This window comes from Lithobates pipiens, unplaced genomic scaffold, assembly GCF_037356315.1.
Source record: "Lithobates pipiens isolate NorthernLeopardFrog02 unplaced genomic scaffold, aLitPip1_a1.2 Scaffold_8, whole genome shotgun sequence".
Classification (NCBI taxonomy): Eukaryota; Metazoa; Chordata; class Amphibia; order Anura; family Ranidae; genus Lithobates; species Lithobates pipiens.
In genome coordinates, this window is record NW_027507903.1 from 658,133,753 (window position 1) to 658,159,332 (window position 25,580).

The 25,580-nt window shown below is 47.2% G+C and overlaps 2 protein-coding genes across 2 annotated transcripts in view; both read right to left on the minus strand.

Annotated features, from left to right (window-relative positions):
- LOC143962485 (tripartite motif-containing protein 14-like) overlaps window positions 1–25,580 on the minus strand; it is a 146,596-nt gene that overhangs the window by 44,573 nt on the left and 76,443 nt on the right. The window lies entirely within an intron of this gene.
- On the minus strand, window positions 3,684–7,570 carry LOC143961765 (E3 ubiquitin/ISG15 ligase TRIM25-like). Its single transcript, XM_077471104.1, has one exon. The coding sequence runs from the start codon at window positions 7,514–7,516 to the stop codon at window positions 5,951–5,953; it is 1,566 nt and encodes a 521-aa protein (XP_077327230.1). The 5' UTR covers window positions 7,517–7,570; the 3' UTR covers window positions 3,684–5,950.

Here is a 25,580-nt window from a genome sequence, read left to right on the forward strand (position 1 = left end):
AACAATTAAAAGTACTTACACCCATACAAAGTGCTCTAACTTTAGAGAAGCAGCCCAGAAGGTGCAACAGAGATGGTTCAAAACTCTGTATACGTTAGCGAAATACAAGGGAAGCACCTAGAACCTTTGCTGGAGAGAGTGTGGACAGGTGAGCAACCTGACACATATGTTGTCTAAATCAGCTCAAAGCCAAACAAGCCCTACTAAGCTTGGACATGGACATATATACTCTTTCATGTCGAACTGTAGTACTACATGTCCTATATGCAGCCCGTCTGGCTATAACACGTAAATGGAAATCTAATACCACCCCATCCATAAGGGAGGTACTCCACCTGGTAGATGACTCCTATACATATGAAAGATACATGGCAATTAAAGAAGGGACTTTACAAAAATCCACAAAACGTTGGGAGGCGTGGGCCCAGGCCTACAAGAGGCACAGCACAGTCTAGGAAAAAGGGAAAGTAGAGATAAAAGTACAGTTGTAGTTTGATTGTATTTTGTTCACAAAATGGTGCATTCCTTCTGCTACTGTAGAAGTTTGCAAGTGATGGAATGTTGATCTAGTGATAAGAATCAGAAAAGGAGTCTGCACACTCCTGCTCTTCTGGAATGTTTGTAAAATGTTTTCTTTTGCAAAATACAAAAAAAAAAAAAAAAAAAAAAAAGAAGATAACACAATTTCTTAATCAAAGGTATAGAGTTAGAAAGAAAGTTCAGGTACTTATGGAACTGCAAAATCCAGAGAATAAATGTTTCACAGCTGGATTCTCACAACCTCCGGATAGACTTCCTCTCACTAGGCCTAGCAGCCGGCAGGACGTTAAGTAAAGCAAAGTCTCTGCCACAGACTTGGATGTAACTGAGGGACGTAGAAGAATTTAGAGAACTATTATACGATACCAGTGCCTCTCAGCCGGTCCGGCGATATTGTATGAATATAGATCCACAAAGTGTCCTTCAACTGAGCCTCCAGGCTCCTTCAGAGAAACCAGCCTTGTGCATGGTCTTCTCCCAAAGAGTCCTTCCCTGGATGCTTCTCCAGTTGCTGGGCCTCTCCCTAGATGAGACGGCACCGGATCACCTTTGAATCATTACGGCCTCATATCCATTAAGGCCTGTCCCTGCAGTTGCTTTGCCTCGGACTGTCCAGCAACCCAGGCCAGGAAGGCCATGGGGGCTGGTCAGGAGGACCAGGATCAAACAGACAGAAAATCATTTCTGGACCGGAACCCAGAAGCATGTGATCGCAGTACCTTAAATACCATCTCCCAGAATGCACAGCAGGACAACACTCCCACTGGGCTGGTTCCGAGACAAGGATGGCGCTCAATACACCCAACTAGACTGTGTTCTACCACTTGCTGGCAGTGACAGCGACACCTGCAGCCAAGGGGAACCCAGTGCAATCCAGCTAGACTGGCACTGAAACCTTAATTTGTCAACATTAGCCCTAAAACCCAACTGTGGCTTTAGGAATATTAATTTTCAAAAAACATATAGCCCGTGCTCATCAGGAGCCGGCGCTACACCCGCATGTCAGGGTCCTAGGTGTTATCCTGGACTCTGAACTCCCCTTTCAGCCTCACATCCAACCACTGTCCAAAGCTTACCACCTCAACCTCCGCAACATCTCATCAAGATCAAGATATGCCACCTTTTAACCAATGACACCACAAAGCTTCTAATCCACTCCCTGATCATCTTGACTACTGCACCTCCCTTCTCATTGGCTTAACTTTACACAGGTCACCCCCCTTCAGTCCATCATGAATGCTGCTGCCAGGCTCATCCACCTTACCAACTGCTCAGTGTCTGCCACCCTCTCTGCCAATCCCTCACTGGCTTCCACTCACCCAGTAAATCAAATTCAAAATACTAACAATAACTTACAAAGCCATCCACAACTTGACTTCAGCTACATCACTAAGCTAGTCTCAAAATACCAACCAATCCGCTCTCTTCATTCCTCCCAAGACCTCCTGCTCTATAACTCCCTCATCACCTCACCCCATGCTAACCCCCAGGACTTCTCCCGAGCCTCTCCCATCCTCTGGAACTCGCTACCCCAATCTGTCTGACTATCTCCTACTCTGTCCACTTTCAGACGATCCTTGAAAACTCATCTCTTCAGAGAAGTCTACCCTACCCCCACCTAACTACTGGACATTTATTTTCACCATCAGCCCATCCCCCACAGTTATTACCTTTTGTATCTCTTGACCCTCCCTTCTAGATTGTAAGCTCTAAGGAGCAGGGCTCTCTGATTCCTCCTCTATTACACTGTAATTGTAATGTCTGCCTTCATAATGTCTGTCTTCATGTTGTAAAGCCCTGCATAAAATATAGGCTCTATATAAACCCAGTATAATAATAATAATAATAATAATAATAATAATAATAATAATAATAATTTCATAAAGAATCTTTATTTCACATTAACATTTCATTTCCTAATCCTCCCCCATCACCAGGACACATTTAGTGATTATAATACACCATCACATAATACATTATATTAGGATGCATTATAAAAGAGATCCCATAGAATTCTATTGGTGATCCATTCTATGGGGACACATTATATTGGGGACACATTATATTGGGGACACATTCCAGTTCTAGTAAGCATACATTATTATAGTGATATCATTATATTAGTGATAAATCCCATTATTTCTTTCATTAGTAAATCTCGGGATCATTTCTTCATATATTTCCTCTGAGATTTTTCCATCGATTTTCATCTCTTTCTATTTGTAGATCTATTATTCATTTCTATTTCTTCACACAATAAAATAATCAATACAATTACCGTATATACTCGAGTATAAGCCGAGATTTTCAGCCTCTTTTTTGAGGCTGAAAGTGCCCCCCTCGGCTTATACTCGAGTCATCGCTGTCTGCCCGCTCGATCAGCGTGTCGAGCAGACAGACAGCGGCCATTCTGATTCAAAAGCCGCGCCTCCGGCTCCCCCTTCGCCTGTGATAGGCGGAACACTGAATTTCCCAGCAGCCTGTGTTCCGCCTATCACGGACTTCGTATCATCCTCGTACTACGGACGAGGATGATACGACGTCTGTGATAGGCGGAACACAGGCTGCTGGGAAATTCAGTGTTCCGCCTATCACAGGCGAAGGCGGCGGCGCAGCTTTTGAATTTTACAATGGCCGCCGACGAACGAAGAGGGCACGGGACGGAGGCAAGGCACAGGACGGCACGGCACGGGACGGGACGGGACGGGACCGGAGGCAAGGCACGGCGGCGAGGCACGGCGGCGAGGCACGGCGGCGAGGCACGGAGGCAAGGAGGCTCGGCACGGGACGGAGGCTCGGGACAAAGGCTCAGGACACAGGTAGGCTGGACACACACACACACACACACACACACACACACACACACACACACACACACACACACGGATACACACACACACACAGGGATGGATGGATGGATGGAGACACACACACACAGGGATGGACGGACACACAGGGATGGACGGACACACAGGGATGGACGGACACACAGGGATGGACGGACACACACACAGGGATGGACAGGCATGTCTTACCCTCGGCTTATACACGAGTCAATAAGTTTGCCAGTTTTTTTGGGGGTAAATTGGGGGCCTCGGCTTATATTCGGGTCGGCCTATACTCGAGTATATACGGTAACTCATTGTAAATGTATTAATAATAATGAATGAGACTGTCTACACATTATAATCCTATAGATAGAGCTAGATATGTTCTTAAAGGGCCCTTATGTCTCTATCTGCAGTTTCCACATTGGCTCCCTCGGTAGCCATTTCCCTACTATGACATCACAGCTCGGACACAGACAATAAGTCATATTACACTCTGTGCTCTCTCTCAGCTCCGGCACTCTATACAATTCTTCACCGTCCCATCTCACTATACACAGTGCTCATGTACTGGGAGAAGCCATTATAACCAATTCCCCGCCCCCTTCTGTAGATGACCCAAGAGCCATACACACCCACTTATACTTTCCTTTATTGTTCCTCCATCAAAGTCCTCACTAAGTCCCCAGATTCCTGGGTATTGAGGGATCACGTGACCTTCTCCCAGCATGCAGTGTTCAGGCCTGAGCAGCCAATCACAGAACTTACATACTGTCACATGATGGAGGGCTGACATCATCAATCCTGTGTAAGCTCCGACATAACCCACCATGTATCTTACATGGGTGAGGACTCAGGGATCTGACATGGATTGATGGGGGGCTATGAAAGGGGGTAGAAGTGGGCCGGGGGGCTGTGACTGCCCTAAGTGAGCAAATGACAAAGAGACTTATTAATGTAACCCTAAAGTAGCGTGACACATAAAGGGTCCCTAAGTAATATGACATACTTGGAGCCCCCAGGCAGTGATAGGACAAGAAAAAAAGACCAACATGTGCCCCCCATGAACTGTGAACTACTTCAGAACCATAGATTGCAGGTCCTGCCCATTTCTGTGCCCCCCATCTCTTTTACAAAAACCTTAGCTTGGCCCCGTCCCCCAGATCTTTCAAAATATTTGGAGCCCCCGGACAATGTTATATCATCCAGATTCCTGACCTATTTGTGGGCCCCAGACAATGCCACCTACTATGGGGCCCCAGGCCACGTGATATATCTGGCCCCCAGCTTTCAGAAAGATAAAGTGACAGATGATAGTGACACTTGTGGGCACTGATAGACGGCACTGCTGGGCACCGATAGATGACATTGAGGGGCGCTGATTAGCAGTATTGATGGGCACTGATAGATGGAACAGAGGGGCACTGATTAGCAACACTGGTGGGCACTATGGGGACCGATGTCCCTCTAATAGAAGCCAGTTATCGGCTTTCTTTTTTATTTAGCGCTGACAGCACAAGGGAAAAAAATCTGTTGACCGACTCCTGTTTACTTCCTTGATCAGTTGTCTTGGCTGACAGCTGATCACATGGTAAATGGCTCGCTGTGATTGACCCTTTACTCGATCTGTGATCAGCCGAATCCCAAGGGGGCGGGCAGTGTGAGAACGGGAGAATGTACATGGACGCCCTCCGGGCATTTTAAGACAGCACTGTAGCCGTCTTTCGGCTATAGTGTGGGCACCAAGTGGTTAAATCTGCCCAGCAACAAATTCCCGCCCCCAATTTTTTTTTTTAATAAAAAAACACAAAACGCAAATCACGGTATAAAATCCTGCGGAAAGCACAGCAAAAAGGTTGAAAAGCCCCCTGCATAGGTGTGAATGGAGCCTTAGGCTGGGATGAGACTTGAGGGCTGTGGGAACCAGTGCGATTCCTAGATAAATGTTGTCACCGGGACAGAAAGTGAAGGAAAATCTCTGTAATGGAGCCCCGGATAGAAGGAAAAACATGACAGGGGATCTAATCCTGACCCACTCTGCCTAAAAACAGTCTGGGCTCTCTGATCACATTTTTTCTTTCAGTAATAAATCTCATAGATTTCCTCTCAGATTGTTCCATTTATTTCCATCTCTTTGTAGTATAGATTGTATGGAGGGGGAGGGGCATAGAGGAGAGGTGACCCCATCCTATCCCATCACAGTGACCCCACCCCCTCTATGTCTGATCATGGCTGCCCCTCCCCCACACAGACTGACCACATGTGGGGGAGGGGCAGAGGGAGGAGGGGCATAGATAGATAGATAGATAGATAGATAGATAGATAGATAGATAGATAGATAGATAGATAGATAGATAGATAGATAGATAGATAGATAGATTTCGCACTGACCAATAGGAACATGTTATTGTTACTCCAATAATTGAACAGATATTCTACCCAATCATAGCGATCAGTAAGAAATTTCACATTTATTTATAGTAGAAAAACTTGCAGGAAACCCCGCCCACTGCTATATACTATTGGGTGAATATTAATTTAATTCCCCTCCTTCTGACATCACCAGACTGTGGGCGGAGCTCTCACATCTCCCGCCTCCCCCCACAGATCTTTATACAACCTCTCACTACACCTATCCCAGCATGGAGGGGCTCAGTGAAGGTGGTGGTGAAGGTGTGGAGGTGTCGGATCGGGTCACACAGATCATAAAAGGAGATCCGCCCGGCCTCATAATCCAGATATATCCTGACTCTGTTACTGGAGGGAATGGGGGGTAAGAGGATCACTTTGCTGTCATGTATCACTGAATACTGATTAATAAAACTGTGCAATGCCCAGGACTTCTTAGTATTTCCAATCCATGTCTCCCCCCCTCTCCTCCCTATACTGGGGTAACACATCCCGACTCTCCATTCATCTGCCCCCCCGACATCCACTTCCCAGTAATGTCTCCCTGAGGAGAAACTCCGACTGCTCAACACCTGAGTACAATACTGGAATCTCTCTGGTGTTTCTGGGTGATTCTGGCTTCTATATGACCTGGATACAGTTTTCCTGTCATCTGATATCTGTAGATAATTATCAGCTGTGTTTCCATCCAGTAATATGTCTGCAGCTCCCTGTATATAGAAGTATACATTTACCTCTGTTATTATATCAGATAAACCTGTGTGTAAGACCCCCGCCACACCCAGACCCCCTCCATCATGGAGGAGCTCCTCATGTCTCTCCCTGTCCTCATTATCTCCATCCTCAGTATCACACAAGTCACCTGTGTCTGATTCCTGTAAGACAGTCAGTGGATCCGTCACGTTACACAGCTCCTCAATGTGACGCAACTTCCTGGACAGCTCCTCCTTCTTTATTTCCAGATCCCGGATGGAGATGGAGATCCGCTCTGCCCTCCCGGAGATGTCCCTCAGGACTCTCTTCTCCAGGTCTTCCAGACGTCTCCTGAGGTCTCTAAACAGGGCAGTGACTCTCTCGGTGTCACCAGCGGCTTCTTCTTCTACTTTCCTCCGGTGTTCCTGCAGACTCTGGACTCTTTCCTCCGTCTCCTCTCTATTTGTCAGAAGTTTCTGCAGAATATTCCTCAGTGTCTCCTTCTCAGAAGCCTCATCCAGTGACTTAATCTTATGTCCTTTATGTCCTCCAATCACATAACAAGAAATACAGATACAGGTCTCATCCTCAGTGCAGAAATACTTCAAAACTTCCTTATGGACGGAGCATTTCCTGCTCTCCATGGACAAGGTGGGGTCACATAAAACGTGTTCTGGGGACTTTTTGTGGACTCTCAGGTGTTTATCACACAGAGAAACCTCACAGTGCAGACAGGATCTAACAGCAGGTACAGGAGAGTCCACACAGTGAGTACAGAAGACCCCGGATTCCTGCCGATCTAGTGGAGCAGACAGGAAAGTCTCTGCTATGTTACGTAGTTTCATGTTCTTCTGCAGTGCAGGCCGATCCGGAAACTTCTCTCTGCATTCAGCACAGGAATATCCTCCGGACCCCTCCTGTGTATCCAGCACACCATCAATACAGACCCGGCAGAAGTTGTGACCACATCTCAGGGTTACAGGATCCGTATAAATGTTCAGACAGACGGAACATTCCAACTCAGCTCTCAGATCACCAGACGCCATCGCTGACAGCAGAAGAGAAACTAACCTGAAAGTCTCTGACACCGGAGAGGAATGTGGATGGGGGAGGGGTGACGTCCTCCTACACAGAGTGAGGCTGGATGAATATTATAGGACACGGAGATCAGAGTACAGAAGGGAGAAGATTAGTTTTGCAGTAATATTGAGACTTATACCACCCAACTAGGGATGATACAAACACCCCCCAGTTCGGTTCGCACCAGAACTTTCGAACGGACCGAAAATTTGTGCGAACTTTATAACCCCATTGAAGTCTATGGGACTCGAACGTTCAAAATAAAAAGTGCAAATTTTAATGGCTTATATGCAAGATATTGTCCTAAAAAGGGTTTGGGGACCTGGCTCGTGCCCCAGGGGACATGGGTCAATGCCTAAAATGTTTTTAAAAACTGACATTTTTTCGGGAGCACTGATTTTAATGATGATTAAAGTGACAAAAAAGTGAAATATTCCTTTAAATATTGTGCCTGTGGCGTGTCTATAGTATGCTTGGGAAGTGCCACGTGTTTCCCGTGTTTAGAACAGTCCATGCACAAAATGGCATTTAACAGAAAAAAGTTATTTAAAACTGCTTGCGTTTTTAATTTAATATCTGGTTTCGGCAATATGGATGAAAATCATTGAGAAAACATGGCAAGGGTAGCCCCCTCCGCCCATTACCAGCCCCTTTGGGTCTTGTGTGGATATTAAGGGGAACCCTGTACCCATATTAAAAAAAGTAAAGGCGTGGGGCCCCAGACCCTATATACTCAGAACAGGAGTATACAGGCGGTGCAAACAAGACAGGGACTGTGTAGGTTTTTTGTGTTAAGTAGACTCTGTTTGTATTTTGAACTGGTACATTTTTAAAGTGTAGCTCCAGTCAAAAAATCAATTTTTTAAGATTTTTGGAGAACATAGGGAAGGATTATCACCCCTGTATAATTTGTTTTGCCGTCCGTCTTTTTTCATCTCACTTCCTGTTGTCTCCTTCCGTTTGCAAGTAGGAGACGTTTGTAAGTTGGATGTTTGAAAGTAGGAGCCTGCCCTATATGCTCTGCAGAAGTTTGAGCCTAAGGTGTTGGTGTTGCCACAACACTGTAAGCCCTCAAAGTGACTCTTGGTAGGCGCTGGAGCACCCTGCTGTGAACAATTATATCAAGAATTGTAATTACATGCCATTGTTGAACAGTGGTAGAAAAATTGACCTTTGGTGGTTGTGGTGCTGGTGCCACAACACTATAAGTCCTCACAGTTACTCTGGGTGGGCACAGGAACGGGCCCTCCTGTGAAATATTATATCAAGAATTGTAATTACATGTCCCTGTTAAACAGGGGCAGAAAAATTGGGCCTTAGGCACTGGTGCTGGTGCCACCACACTGCAACCTCTGCCATATACTCTAGTTTTATTGCAGGAATTAGCCCTGCTGCAAAGCCATTGTTGAACAGTGGTAGAAAAGTAGGGCCTTTGGTGGTGGTGGTGGTGGTGCTGGTGCCACAACACTGTAAGTCCTCACAGTTACTCTCGGTGGGTGCAGGAACGGGCCCTGCTGTGAAATATTATATCAAGAATTGTAATTACATGCCCCTGTTAAACAGGGGCTGAACAATTGGGCTTAAGGCACTGGTGCTGGTGCCACGACACTACAATCTCTCCCATATACTCTAGTTGGAGTGCAGGAGTGAGCCCTGCTGCAAAGCATTGCATCAAAAATTTTAATTACACGCCCCGGTTAAACAGGGGCTTAAAAATTGGGCCTTAGGCACTGGTGCTGGTGCCACAACACTGCAACCTCTCCCATATACTCTAGTTGGAGTGCAGGAATGAGCCCTGCTGCAAAGCATTGCATCAAAAATGTTAAACAGGGGCTGAAAAATTGGGCTGGTGGCATCAGCCAGAACCAAAAATGTTCTTCCAACATATCAGCGGAGGAGGAAGAGGATAGACAGTCAACATAACAGGACAGTCACTCAGCATCAGCATAGGCAGTCTTGAAGGGATGTGATATTTCAAAAAAAATTATTCGGTTACATCAGCTTCAGGTGCTTGGTAGCTGGTGGTGATCCAAGACTGATTCATCTTTATGAAGGTCAGTCGATCAACCGAGTCAGTGGACAGGCACACCCTGTGATCGGTTACAAAGCCACCAGCAGCACTGAAGGTGCTTTCCGAAAGAACGCTGGGTGCAGGACAGGCCAGTAGCTCAATTGCATACTGTGCAAGCTCTATCCAGTAATCCATCCTCAAGACCCAGTAAGCCAGAGGATTTTCGATGGGAAAGGTATCCAAGTCTGACCTTGCCCCTAGGTATTCCTGCACCATGTAAATCAGACGCTGGCGATGGTTACTGGAACCGATCATACCTTGGGGCTGCGGACTAAAAAATTGTCTGAACGCATCAGTCAGACGGACACCTTCTCCACCGCTCCTTCTGACCGATGCCTCAGCAACACGTTGTCCAGGACCAGGAGTTTGTAACCTCCCAGTCTCTGGGAACGCATTGCACAGACCTTTCTGCAATGCCTCCCGGAGATGTCTCATCCTCTGCTCCCTCTGCTCCATCAAGATAAAGTCGACAACCTTACCCTTATACCGTGGATCAAGGAGAGTGGCCAGCAAGTAATGGTCCCTCTCCTTGATCCGAAGAATACGAGGATCCTTCCGCAGGCTTTGCAGTATCAGGGAGGCCATGCAGCGTAGGTTAGCTGAGGCATTCGGTCCAGAGTCATCTGGGTCACTAAGGACAACATGATCCACAGCTACCTCCTCCCAGCCACGTACAAGTCCACGGGTTTCTTGGGACTGTAAATCATCCCTACAAGACTGTTGCTGCTGATGCTGAGTGCCAGGCTCCACCTCCATGCTGACACAATCATCCTCCTCCTCCTCCTCTTCTTGTATGATGGGTGGGACAGCAGGAACACTGTCTGGATAAAGGGGGCCTTGAGAGGCAAGGAAGTCCTCCTCTTCCTGCCTCTGTTCTGCCTCAAGTGCCCTTTCCATTATTCCACACAGTGTATGCTCCAACAGGTGGACAAGAGGTACAGTGTCACTGATGTATGCACTGTCACTGCTCACCATCCTTGTGGCCATCCCTGGCGTGGTGAGAAAAAACCGAGCTCCCCTGACCCTGTCCTGGTGCCGTAGTCGCACAGGTACTCATTGATTGCCCTCTGCTGCGTGTGCAGCCGCTGCAGCATGGCCAACGTTGAGTTCCACCTGGTGGGCATGTCACATATAAGGCGGTTCTTGGGCAGGTTTAACTCCTTTTGGAGCTCAGCTAGCCGAGCACTGGCATTAAATGATCGGCGGAAATGCACACAGACATTCCTGGCCTGCTTCAGGAAATCCTGTTCTTAGGCAGCTGAACCTGCCCAAGAACCGCTGCACCACCAGGTTAAGGACATGAACCACACAGGGCACATGGGTCAGTTGTCCCTGTCGGAGGGCAGAGAGGAGGTTGGTGCTATTTTCGCAAACCACCATTCCTGGCTTAAGTTGGCGTGGTGTCAACCACCTCTCGGCCTGCCCCTGCAGAGCTGACAAAACATCCGCCCCAGTGTGGCTCCTGTCCCCCAAACAAACCAGCGCAAGCACGGCATGGCATCGTTTTGCCTGCGTACTTACGTAGCCCCTGGAACGCCTATGGAGCACCGCTGGTTCCGAGGACAGTGCACTGGAAGAGGCCATGGAGGAAGAAAAAGAGGAGGGAGTGGAGGAGAGAGGTGTGTCACAACCAGTAGTAGCATTTTGGAGGCATGGTGGCGGAACAACCTCCAACACTACTGCACCTTGTCCTGCATCCTTCCCAGCTGCCAGAAGAGGGACCAAATGGGCTGTGAAAGACAGGTAATGTCCCTGTCCATGCCTGCTGGACCATGAGTAAGCGGTAATTTGCACCTGTCCAGCGAGGCAAGGAAATTGCCTTCCACATGTCGGTAGAGAGCCGGATTCGCCTTCTGTGAGAAAAAGTGGCGTTTGGAGACCTGCCACTGAGGAACCGCACATTGCACAAACTCACGGAAGGGGGCCGAGTCTACCAACTGAAAAGGTAGCAGTTGAAGTGCTAGCAATTTAGCCAAGCTAGCATTCAACCGCTGGGCATGTGGTTGGCTGGGAGTGAACTTCTTTCTACGGTCCAGCAGCTGGGGCCTGCTACAATCGGACGTGGCTGTACTGCTAGCAGAGTGCCCACAAGCACTTGGCTGTGACACACCTAATTCTACACCTTCATTCCTCTCAGTGTAGGTTTCAGAGAGGACTAAAGGTCTAGTGGGGTTGGAGATCCCAGCTGATGAGGAGCAAGGAGAGGTCCGCTTTGTTCTTTGGTGTGGGTCTTTGAGGTAAGCTTGCCAACGAGCTGCATGTCAGGTCAACATATGTCTGGTCAAGCATGTGGTGCCCAAGCGGCTGATGTTTTGGCCACGCGAGATACGCTTGAGACATATGTTGCAAATAGCAGCAGTGCGATCTGATGCACTTGTCTCAAATAACGTGCAGAGGCAGCGCCCTGCACAGGCGGAGCTCTGCGGTGTGATTCAGTCGGTGTGCTGCCCCTAAGCTGGTACATGGAGGGCATCCTGCCTCATTGGAGATGTGACTCCTCCTCCTCCTCTCTCCTACCAGGCACCCACATGGAGTCAGTGCCCTCATCATCCCCTACCTCTTCATCGCTCGAGCAAACCTGGTAGTATGCTGCAGCTTGTGGAACATGAGTGCTAGATTGCTGTCCTTCTTGAGCATCCCTTCTCTCTGCACTCACGCTACTGCCTTCCTCTAGCTGAATATCATCATCAGAGCCTACAAAACACTGGGCATCCTCCTGGAACATGTACCCAACACTTTGCTCAAAGAGTTCAGGGGACTCCTCAGGAGGACGTGGTGGGTCTAGGGAAGTAGTCACTGATGATGACATTGAGACGAGAGAAGAGGATGCGTTGGCAGCTGCTTTGCTAGTACCCTGAGCCTGGGTGAGAGATGATTAGGAGGATGAAGAGGGCTTGGTCATCCACTCTACCAAGTCTTCAGCATGATGCGGCTCAGCATGTCCAGCTGCCGAAAATAAGGACAAGCGTGTCACATGGCCACGTGCTGATGACGATGCACCGCGTCCACGACCAGCACTGTTGTCTCTAGACACAGAGCCTGCTTGCCCTCTTTTATCGGCTCATGCCTGTCTGGTAATGGTAATGGTAATGGCCTGAAGGGAGATGGGAAAACCAGCAATTGGGTAGTGTGTATTGTGCTGGAGGCACACAACACCCACTAACTCCTGCAGATGCCTTTATTATAGAAAAACAGGAATTAAAGGGTAGATATAGGTGTATATTGTGCTGTGCTGAAGGCACACAACACCCACTAACTCCTGCAGATGCCTTTATTATAGAACAACAGGAATTAAAGGGTAGATACTGGTGTACACTATGCTGTGCTGGAGGCACACAACACCCACTAACTCCTACAGATGCCTTTATTATAGAACAACAGGAATTAAAGGGTAGATACCGGTATATACTGTGCTGTGCTGGAGACACAAAACCCCCATTAACTCCTGCAGATGCCTTTATTATAGAACAACAGGAATTATAGGGTAGATACCGGTGTATATTGTGCTTTGCTGGAGTCACACAACACCCACTAACTCTTGCATATGCCTTTATTATAGAACAACAGGAATTAAAGGGTAGATACCAGTGTATACTGTGCTGTACTGGAGGCACACAACACCCTCTAACTCCTGCAGATGCCTTTATTATAGAACAACAGGAATTAAAGGGTAGATACCGGTGTATAGGGATGGCCGAACGGTTCGCCCGGCGGTCGTTTTGCGGCGAACTTCGGCTGTTCGCGGTCCACCCGATCGGTGGACTATTGCCGCTGTTCACCCGGTGGGCTTCCGTGTTTACTGTGTAAAAGAACTTTGACCTATGATGACACATCCATCATGTGGCACAGGACAGCCAATTAAGACATTACAGCACATGGACACTTGGACATTCCACCTAACTTATAAATAGACCCGATCCGGCGGCCATTTTACATTCTTTCGTATGTCACTATAGGGAGGGGTTGCTGTGTGGAGCAGGGAGGGACTGCAGTGACCCAAATCGCTAGCTATTAGGTCCACAAAAGTTATTTTAAGGACTGGTATGGTATAGGTGTTAGGTGTAGTTCAGCATATACAGTGGTGTGAAAAAGTGTTTGCCCCCTTCCTCATTTCCTGTTCCTTTGCATGTTTGTCACACTTAAGTGTTTCGGAACATCAAACCAATTTAAACAATAGTCAAGGACAACACAAGTAAACACAAAATGCAATTTGTAAATGAAGGTGTTTATTATTAAAGGTGAAAAAAAATCCAAACCATCATGGCCCTGTGTGAAAAAGTGATTGCCCCCTAAACCTAATAACTGGTTGGGCCACCCTTAGCAGCAACAACTGCAACCAAGCGTTTGCGATAACGTGCAATGAGGCTTTTACAGCGTCCTAAAGGAATTTTGGCCCACTCATCTTTGCAGAATTGTCCTAATTCAGTTACATTAGAGGGTTTTCGAGCATGAACGGCCTTTTTAAGGTCATACCACAACATCTCAATAGGATTCAGGTCAGGACTTTGGCTAGGCCACTCCAAAGTCTTCATTTTGTTTTTCTTCAGCCATTCGGTGGTGGACTTGCTGGTGTGTTTAGGATCATTGTCCTGCTGCAGAACCCAAGTTCGTTTCAGCTTGAGTACACGAACAGATGGTCGGACATTCTCCTTCAGGATCTCTTGGTAGACAGCAGAATTCATAGTTCCTTTTATCACGGCAAGTCTTCCAGGTCCTGAAGCAGCAAAACAGCCCCAGACCATCACACTACCACCACCATATTTTACTGTTGGTATAATGTTCTTTTTATGAAATGCAGTGTTCCTTCTACACCAGATATACTTGGACACACACCTTCCAAAGAGTTCCACTTTTGTCTCATCGGTCCACAGAATGTTGTCCCAAAAGTCTTGGGGATCATCAAGATGTGTTGTGGAGAAATTGAGACGAGCTTTGATGTTCTTTTTGCTCAGCAGTGGTTTTCTCCTTGGAACTCTGCCATGCAGGCCATTTTTGCCCAGTCTTTTCCTGATGGTGGAGGCATGAACGCTGACCTTAACTGAGGCAAGTGAGGCCTGCAGTTCCTTGGACGTTGTTGTGGGGTCTTTTGTGACCTCTTGGATGAGTCGTCGCTGCGCTCTTGGGGTAATTTTGGGCGGCCGGCCACTCCTGGGAAGGTTCACCACTGTTCCATGTCTTCACCATTTGTGGATAATGGCTCTCACTGTGGTTCGCTGGATTCCCAAAGCTTTGGAAATGGCTTTATAACCCTTTCCAGACTGATAGATCTCAATTACTTTCTTTCTCAATTGTTCCTGAATTTCTTTGGGTCTCGGCATGATGTGTAGCTTTTAAGGATCTTCTGGTGGACCTTACTGTGTCAAGCAGCTCCTATTTAAGTGATGCCTTGATTGTGAACAGGTGTGGCAATAATCAGGCCTGGGTGTGGCTAGAGAAATTGAACTCAGGTGTGGACAACCACAGTTATAGTATGTTTTAACAAGGGGGGCAATCACTTTTTCACACAGGGCCATGATGGTTTGGATTTTTTTTCACCTTTAATAATAAACACCTTCATTTACAAATTGCATTTTGTGTTTACTTGTGTTGTCCTTGACTATTGTTTAAATTGGTTTGATGTTCCGAAACACTTAAGTGTGACAAACATGCAAAGGAACAGGAAATGAGGAAGGGGGCAAACACTTTTTCACACCACTGTAGGTTTGAGGCACTGCTATTCAAGTCATTATTGCAGCAGCCTGTCTTGTCAGTGTAGAGAGAGGGACAGGACGCTGTGTGCAGCAGGGACAGTCAGTTTAATCATTAGCTGTTACTATTAGGTCCACAAAAGTCCTTTTCAGGACTGGTATGGTAAAGTAGTACAGGATATAGTTTTGAGTGCTATTCAAGTTCTTGTTGCAGAAGCCTGTGTTTTGTCAGTTTAAATAGGGAAAGGCAGGAAGCTGTGTGTGGCAGTGAGGGACAGTCAGTTTAATCAGTAGCTGTTACTATTAGGTCCACAAAGGTTCTTTTCAGGACTGGTATGGTAATAGGCTTGTACACGTATAATATTCTTTCTTCCAAATATAGAAAGAATATTATACTTGACTGCTGCCCTTCTACTGCAGTAGTCCTTTAAGAGTATAGGGACTGAGGTACAGTTAGCTAATCACAACCTACTAGTTCCACAAAGGTCCTTATAAGGACTGGTAAGGTATAGCGTACTACAGTACATAGGGTTGAATGAGGTACAGTCTGCTATTCCTTAAGGACTGGTATAGGTCCACAATATATATGGTTGAGGTGCACTACTGCTGACTGCTGCCCTATGCTGCAGCAGTCCTTTATCAGTATAGGGACTGAGGTACAGTCTGCTAATCACAACCTACTAGTTCCACAAAGGTCCTTATAAGGACTGGTAAGGTATAGTGTACTACAATACATAGGGTTGAGTGAGGTACAGTCTGCTAATCCTTAAGGACTGGTATAGGTCCACAATATATAGGGTTGAGGTGCACTACTGCTGACTGCTGCTCTATTCTGCAGCAGTCCTTTATCAGTATAGGGACTGAGGTACAGTCTGCTAATCACAACCTACTAGTTCCACAAAGGTCCTTATAAGGACTGGTAAGGTATAGTGTACTACAGTACATAGGGTTGAGTGAGGTACAGTCTGCTATTCCTTAAGGACTGGTATAGGTCCACAATATATATGGTTGAGGTGCACTACTGCTGACTGCTGCCCTATTCTGCAGCAGTCCTTTATCAGTATAGGGACTGAGGTACAGTCTGCTAATCACAACCTACTAGTTCCACAAAGGTCCTTATAAGGACTGGTAAGGTATAGTGTACTACAGTACATAGAGTTGAGTGAGGTACAGTCTGCTATTCCTTAGGGACTGGTATAGGTCCACAATATATAGGGTTGAGGTGCACTACTGCTGACTGCTGCCCTATTCTGCAGCAGTCCTTTATCAGTATAGGGACTGAGGTACAGTCTGCTAATCACAACCTACTAGTTGCACAAAGGTCCTTATAAGGACTGGTAAGATATAGTGTACTACAGTACATAGGGTTGAATGAGGTACAGTCTGCTAATCCTTAAGGACTGGTATAGGTCCACAATATATAGGGTTGAGGTGCACTACTGCTGACTGCTGCCCTATTCTGCAGCAGTCCTTTATCAGTATAGGGACCGAGGTACAGTCTGCGAATCACAACTTACTAGTTCCACAAACGTCCTTATAAGGACTGGTAAGGTATAGTGTACTACAGTACATAGGGTTGAGTGAGGTACAGTCTGCTAATCACAACCTACTAGTTGCACAAAGGTCCTTCTAAGGACTGGTAAGGTATAGCGTACTACAGTATATAGGGTTGAGTGAGGTACAGTCTGCTAATCCTTAAGGACTGGTATATCACGATGCTGGTGTCAGTGCTTTATGTCACGCTGCTGATGTCAGTGCTCTCTATCACAGTGCTAGTGTTAGATCACTCTATCACGGTGCAGGTGTCAGTGCTCTATATCATGGTGCTGGTGATCATCTCCTGCACCCTCTTCTTTGCCTACCCTGACCTTCCCTCGCCTCCATTGTCTCTAGAGTCCTGAATTGTCAGAATTTCACATATAATAAAAGAATGCATGTAGTTGTCCATTCCAGATTCACCTCATACATGTGTTATGTCATTGGCCATGTGGTGGGACTATGTGTGCACAGCTAGTAATTATTTTGTGGCTACAAATATGACCTGTAGGTTTGTAAAGTTCACCATCCCTGTGCTGTGCTGACTTCCTCCTGGGGCTGCTTATTATGAGGGGTTCCCACCATCCCTGTGCTATGCTGACTTCCTCCTGGGGCTGCTTATTATTAGGGGCTCCCACCATCCCTGTGCTGACTTCCTCCTGGGGCTGCTTATTATGAGGGGCTCCCACCATCCCTGTGCTGTGCTGACTTCCTCCTGGGGCTGTACCTCTGCTGTGCATATTATGAGGGGATCCCACCATCCCTGTGCTATGCTCATTATGAGGGGCTCCCACCATCCCTGTGCTGTGCTGACTTCCTCCTGGGGCTGTACCTCTGCTGTGCATATTATGAGGGGCTCCCACCATCCCTGTGCTATGCTCATTATGAGGGGCTCCCACCATCCCTGTGCTATGCTGACTTCCTCCTGGGGCTGCTTATTATGAGGGGCTCCCACCATCCCTGTGCTATGCTGACTTCCTCCTGGGGCTGATTATTATGAGGGGCTTCCACCATCCCTGTGCTGTGCTGACTTCCTCCTGGGGCTGCTTATTATGAGGGGCTCCCACCATTCCTGTGCTGTGCTGACTTCCTCCTGGGGCTGTACCTCTGCTGTGCATATTATGAGGGGCTACCACCATCCCTGTGCTATGTAGACATGTGCATTCGTTTTCGTCCGAATGCATTTTCGTCCGAATTTCAGCTATTTTCGTTTTCGTTTTGACAAACGATAACGAAAGCACAAAATCCGAAAAACGAAAGATCCGACATAAATAAATGCTTTATTTTCGTTTTCATTGTTACAACAGTTCGATATAGAATAGGAGATTTGACATGACTCTGACAATAACAATCTGTCTATAGAACCTGTGGTCGAATGTGCCTAACCTTACCTCTATTAGTCCAAGATTATGTAGAGAAAATATTGGACAGAGAAAAAAGATTTTGACAGAGAGAAAAGATTCTGCAAGTTACTGTCCTAAAAAGTGTTTGGGGACCCGGGTCCTGCCCCAGGGGACATGGATCAATGCAAAAAAAAGTTTTAAAAACGGCCGTTTTTTCGGGAGCAGTGATTTTAATAATGATTAAAGTGAAACAATAAAAGTGTAATATTCCTTTAAATTTTGTAGGGGGGTGTCTATAGTATGCCTGTGAAGAGGCGCATGTTTCTGGTGCTTAGAACTGTCCCTGCACAAAGTGTCATTTATGCAGGAAAAAGTCCTTTAAAATCACTCGCAGCTATTATGAATTGTCGGCTCCCGTAATACAGAGACAACTCATTGAAAGTCATTGATAAAAATAAATAAATTAAAAAAAAAGCGTGGGGGTCCCCCAAATTCAATTACCAGGCCCTTCAGGTCTGGTATGGATATTAAGGGGAACCCTGCCTCAAATTTAAGAAAAAATTTGACATGGGCTTCCCCCTAAATATCCATAACCAGACCCTTCAGGTCTGGTATGGATATTAAGGGGAACCCCGCGTCAAATTTAAAAAAAAAATTGATGTGGGGGTCCCCTAAAAATCCATACCAGACCCTTTATCCGAGCACACAACCTGGCAGACCGCAGGAAAAGAGGGGGGGACTAGAGAGCAGCCCCCCCTCCCTCCTGAACCGTACCAGGCGACATGCCCTCAACATTGGGAGGATGCTTTTGGGGTCTGTGACCCCTCAAAGCACCTTGTCCCCATGTTGATGAGGACAAGGGCCTCATCCCCACAACCGTGGCCGGTGGTTGTGGAGGTCTGCGGGCGGGGGGCTTATTAACAAGGGGACCCCCAGATCCCGGCCCCCCCCCCTGTTTGAAATGGTAAGGGGGTACAAAAGTACCCCTACCATTTCACAAAGAAAGTGTAAAAAATAGTTAAATAAGACAAACACACTTTTGAAAAATTCCTTTATTAAAAATAAAAAAAATAAAAAAAAGATTCCAGCGGTGGTAATCCACTCTTGCTATCCAGCGACGGACGGTCATCTCTCCAGCGATGGCTCATCTCATTCAGCGCAGCGAATACATCCTTCTTCTGTTTCCGTGGAGGAGACACTGCAAGAATTCCGGCGGCTTGACGTTTCTTATATACGGAGGGCGGGCCACCCGTCACCTGACCCCGCCCCCCTCTGACGCAAGGGGAAACTCGGGGTTCCCTGTGACGTATGGGTGACCCCGCACCCCTCTGATGTAACACAGGCAGGTTTCCGTTACATCAGAGGGGGCGGGGTCACCCATACGTCACAGGGAACCCCGGGTTTCCCCTTGCGTCATCCCAATGATGAGCCATCGCTGGAGAGATGACCGTCCGTCGCTGGATAGCAAGAATGGATTACCACCGCTGGAATCTTTTTTTTATTTTTTTTATTTTTTCAGGAATTTTTCAAAAGTGTGTTTGTCTTATTTAACTATTTTTTACACTTTCTTTGTGAAATGGTAGGGGTACTTTTGTACCCCCTTACCATTTAAAACAGGGGGGGGCCGGGATCTGGGGGTCCCCTTGTTAAAGGGGGCTTCCAGATTCTGATAAGCCCCCCCTCCCGCAGACCTCCACAACCACCGGCCACGGTTGTGGGGATGAGGCCCTTGTCCTCATCAACATGGGGACAAGGTGCTTTGAGGGGTCACAGACCCCCAAAGCATCCTCCCAATGTTGAGGGCATGTGGCCTGGTACGGTTCAGGAGGGAGGGGGGGCCGCTCTCTTGTCCCCCCCTCTTTTCCTGCGGCCTGCCAGGTTGCGTGCTCGGATAAAGGGTCTGGTATGGATTTTTAGGGGACCCCCACGTCAATTTTTTTTAAATTTGACGCGGGGTTCCCCTTAATATCCATACCAGACCTGAAGGGTCTGGTTATGGATATTTAGGGGGAACCCACGTCAATTTTTTTCTTAAATTTGAGGCAGGGTTCCCCTTAATATCCATACCAGACCTGAAAGAGGAAGTAAACCCTGATGGGTTTACTTCCTCTTTTTTTCCCTGCAAAGGTAAAGCATAATGGACTACTATGCATCGCATAGTAGCTCATTATGTGTCACTTACCTGACACAGGAGCCAGCGAAGTCGCCGCTGTCACCTGTAGTCCGCCGCATCCATCTTGGTTGTGGCGTCTCTCGCAGCTCCGACGAATGACAGCGGAGAAGCCGCGATGACGTCACTCCCGCGCATGCGCACGGGAGTCGCGTCTCGGAGCTCCGACGCTGCCATTCGCCGGAGCCGCGATGACGTCACTCCCGCGCATGCGCACGGGAGTAGACAAATTTGGCAAATCCATTCTTGGACTTGCCGCATTTAGTGCGCCTGCGCGCCGCTGTCTACGGCGCATGCGCCGTAGACAGCGGTGCCCATTTTCGGGCAAATATCTCCTAAACCATATAGGTTTAGGAGATATTACTTGGACCTACAGGTAAGCCTTAATCTAGGCTTACCTGTAGGTCAAAGTTGTTTGGAAGGGTTTACTTCCATTTGAAGGGCCTAGTAATTGAATTTGGGGGACCCCCATGCTTTTTTTTAAATTAATTTATTAATTTTTTTATCAATGACTTTCAGTGAGTGTTCTCTGTATTACGGAGCCGACAATTCATAATAGCTGCGAGTGATTTTAAAGGACTTTTTTTCCTGCATAAATGACACTTTGTGCAGGGACAGTTCTAAGCACGGGAAACATGCGCCCCTTCACAGGCATACTATAGACACCCCCCAGGTACGGAAATTTAAAGGAATATTACACTTTTATTGTTTCACTTTAATCATTATTAAAATCACTGCTCCTGAAAAAACAGCCGTTTTTAAAACTTTTTTTTGCATTGATACATGTCCCCTGGGGCAGGACCCGGGTCCCCAAACACTTTTTAGGACAGTAACTTGCAAATTAGTATATAAAATTAGCACTTTAGATTTTGAATGTTGGAGTCCCATAGACTTTAACAGGGGTTCTAAAGTATGCTATATACTAGCTCCGTCGAATCTTCTTTATACATTCGACAGACACCATAAGCCTTCAAAGACAGATTCGACGTAATTCATGTGGATTTTTGGACAAATGCAATTTTCGAAATAAATAAAAACGAATTTCGAGAGTAACTAAATAAATTAAGTTTTCGGACGAAAACGAAATTCCGAAACGAAATATTTTACTCTGCACATGTCTAGTGCTATGCTCATTATGAGGGGCTACCACCATCCCTGTGCTATGCTGACTTCCTCCTGGGGCTGCTTATGGTGCAGGTGTCAGTGCTGTATATAACGGTGCTGGTGTCAGTGCTGTATATCACTGTGCTGGTGTCAGTGCTTTATGTCACGCTGCTGATGTCAGTGCTCTCTATCACGGTGTTGGTGTCAGATCACTCTATCACGGTGCAGGTGTCATTGCTGTATGTCATGCTGCAGGTGTCAGTGCTGTATATCACGGTGCTGGTGTCAGTGCTTTATGTCACACTGCTGATGTCAGTGCTCTCTATCACAGTGGTGGTGTCAGATCATCTCCTGCACCCTCTTCTTTGCCTACCCTGACCTTCCCTCTCCTCCATTGCCTTCATGCGCTCCACAGTCCTGAATTGTCACAATTTCACATATAAAAAAAGAATGCTTGTAGTTGTCGATCCCAGATTCACCTCATACATGTGTTGTGTCATTGGCCATGTGGTGGGACTATGTTTGCACAGCTAGTAATTATTTTGTGGCTGCAAATTTGACCTGTAGGTTTGCAAAGTTCGCCTCCCATTGAAGTCAATGGGGCCCGCCGTGAACTTTACGGTTCACGAACTATCGGCCGCGTTTACGGTCCGCGTTCGCGAAACGTCCCGTCGGAAGTTCGTCCATCACTACCGGTGTATACTGTGCTGTGCTGGAGGCACACAACGCCAACTAACTCCTGCAGATGGTAGATGGCTCAATTAGAGAAGAGCAATATAGGTAGATACATGTGTATACTGCACTGAATGCACACAGACAACACCCACAAACTCCTGCAGATGGTTGATAGCTCAATTACAGAAGAGCAATATAGCTATATAGGTAAATACAGGTGTATACTGCGCTCAAGGCACACAGACAACACCCACAATCTAATGCAGATGGCTGGTAGCTCCATTACAGAAGAGCAATATAGCTATATAGGTAGATACAGGTGTATACTGCGCTCAAGGCACACAGACAACACCCACAAACTCCTGTAGATGGCTGATAGCTCAATTACAGAAGAGCAATATAGATATATAGGTATACTGCGCTGAAGGTACACAGACAACACCCACTAACTCCTGCAGACACCGGAACACTACACAAGACCACCGCGCTGGCGGCCTTATATAGTGTGGGTTGTGTACTACACAGCCTGAGCTATGATTGGCCATAGGCATCCTGCCTGTGGCCAATCATGGCTCTCCTCGCTGCCGGCGCTGTGATTGGCCAAGCATGCGGGGTCACAGTGCATGCTTGGCCAATCATGAGCCAGCAATGCACTGTGATGTTGCAGTGCATTGTGGGCCGTGAGCACCACATGAATTTGGCGCACAGAGTTCTGGCTTCGGCGAACAGCCGGTGTTCGAGTCAAACATGCGTTCGACTCAAACACCAAGCTCATCCCTACTAAGGAGACATCTGACTTATGGAGGGGGTTTGCTGGGGGACATCTGATTTATTGAGGGGCTCCCCTGAGGAGACATCTGATTTATAGAGGGGCTCCGCTGGGGGACATCTGATTTATTAACTGGGTCTACTGGGGACATCTGATTTATGGAGGGGCTCCACAGGGGGACATCCGATTTATGGAGGGGGTCTGCTAGGGGACATTTGATTTATGGAGGGGCTCCCCTGAGGAAACATGTGATTTATTGAAGGGGTTTGCTGGGGGACATCTGATTTATAGAGGGGCTCTGCTGGGGGACATCTGATTTATTAAGGGGGTCTACTGGGGGACATCTGATTTATGGAGGGGCTCCACAGGGGGACATCCGATTTATGGGGGGGGGTCTGCTAGGGGACATTTGATTTATGGAGGGGCTCCCCTGAGGAAACATCTGATTTATTGAAGGGGTTTGCTGGGGGACATCTGATTTATGGAGGGGCTCCACTGAGGAGACATCCAATTTATGGAGGAGCTCCGCTAGGGAGACATATGATTCATGGAGGGGCTCCGCTGGGGGAAATCTGATTTATGGAGGGGATCTGCTGGGGGACATCTGATTTATGGAGTGGCTCCCCTGAGGAGACATCTGATTTATGGAGGGGCTCCGCTGGGGGACATCTGATTTATGGAGGTGCTCCGCTGGGGGACATCTGATTTATGGAGGTGCTCTGCTGGGGGACATCTGATTTATGGAGGGACTCCGCTGGGGGACATCTGATTTATGGAGGGACTCCGCTGGGGAGACATATAATTTATGGAGGGGCTCCGCTGGGGGAAATCTGATTTATGTAGGGGATCTGCTGGAGGACATCTGATTTATGGAGGGGCTCCCCTGAGGAGACATCTGATTTATTGAGGGGCTCCTCTGAGGAGACATATGATTTATGGAGGGGCTCCGCTGGGGGACATTTGATTTATGGAGCGGCCCGCTGGGAAGACATCTGATTTATGGAGGGGCTCCGCTGGGGGACATCTGATTTATGGAGAGGCTTCACTGGGGACATCTGATCTATGGAGGGGCTCCCCTGAGGAGACATGTGATTTATGGAGGGGCTCCGCTGGGGAGACATATGATTTATGGAGGGGCTCTGCTGGGGGAAATCTCATTTATTGAGTGGGTCTGCGGGGGTACATCTGATTTATGGAGGGGCTCCGTTGGAGACATCTGATTTATGGAGGGGCTCCGCTGGGGGACATCTGATTTATGGAGGGGATCTGCTGGGGGACATCTGATATATGGAGTGGCTCTGCTGGGGGACATCTGATTTATGGAGGGGCTCCTCTGAGGGGAAATCTGATTTATGGCAGGGGCTCCGCTGGGGGACATCTGATTTATGAAGGTGCTCTGCTAGGTGACATCCAATTTATGGAGGGGCTCTGCTGGGGAGACATAAGATTTATGGAGGGGCTCCATTGGGGGAAATCTGATTTATGGAGGTGATCTGCTGGTGAAATCTGATTTATGAAGGGGCTATGCTGGGGGACATCTGATTTATCTAGGAGCTCCCCTGAGGAGACATTTGATTTATGGGAGGGTCTCCCCTGAGGAGACATCCAATTTATGGTGGGGCTCCGCTGGGGGACATCTGATTTATGGAGGAGCTCTGCTAGGGGACAACTGATTTATGGAGGGGCTCCACTGGGGGACATCTAAATTATGGAGGGACTATGCTGGGAACACCTGATGTAAGCAGGGACTCTGTTGGGAATGCCTGATGTAAGGTGACATTGTGATGGGCACATATTGTTGTGGACATCAGAGAGCCCCTTAAAATAAAACATGCCCATCAGCATGCCCCTTAATTTAGGTTAAGGGGCATGGTGATGGGCAATTTTTAGGTTAAGGAACATGCTGATGAGCAGGACTACAATCCTTCAGAGTCATGGCACCGACTTGAGATTCGTACCTCAGTCCAAAGAATGTTTTATTGGCCGGGCCTCCTTGAATTTTAATTCAATACCCCTGCTATGGGGGATCCCTATATTCTGGGATATGGGGGTCTCGGGACAGAGCTCAGTGTGCACATATAGAGATGATATACTGGGCTGTGTGCATGTATGGGACATATGCTGGACTCAGTGGACATCTATAGAGGACCCTTTCTAAGAAGCAGTGTGGTCGTTGTTTGGAGAGTTCAGTATAAGAGTACAGAGCTCTGCGCAATTCTATAGGGGATGTGTTGTATGTATAAAGGACTGTGTATAGCTATGTGTGGTTTATTTTTGTAGGGAACCCTCATACATATAATTTTGTATACACATATAGGGGACCCCCATACATCTTATTATATACACACATATATCAGGCCCCCCTCATGCAGATCAATATATATATATATATATATATATATATACACACATACACATATACACTAACACACACACACACACGGCCCCCCCCATACAGACCATTATGTATAAACATATATGCTCTCTCTGGCTCAGTATAATGGGAGACAGCAAGTGAGAAGCCATTGATTGTACCCCTTTTCCAAGAACCCCTACTTGCACCAGTAATGGTTGTGCCCCCCTTCACTGTCAAATGGCTGCTGCACTTCATATCATTATTCATTCTTAAAATCACTCCATAAAATAGAGCCCTATGTGACAGAAGTCACTTTGGG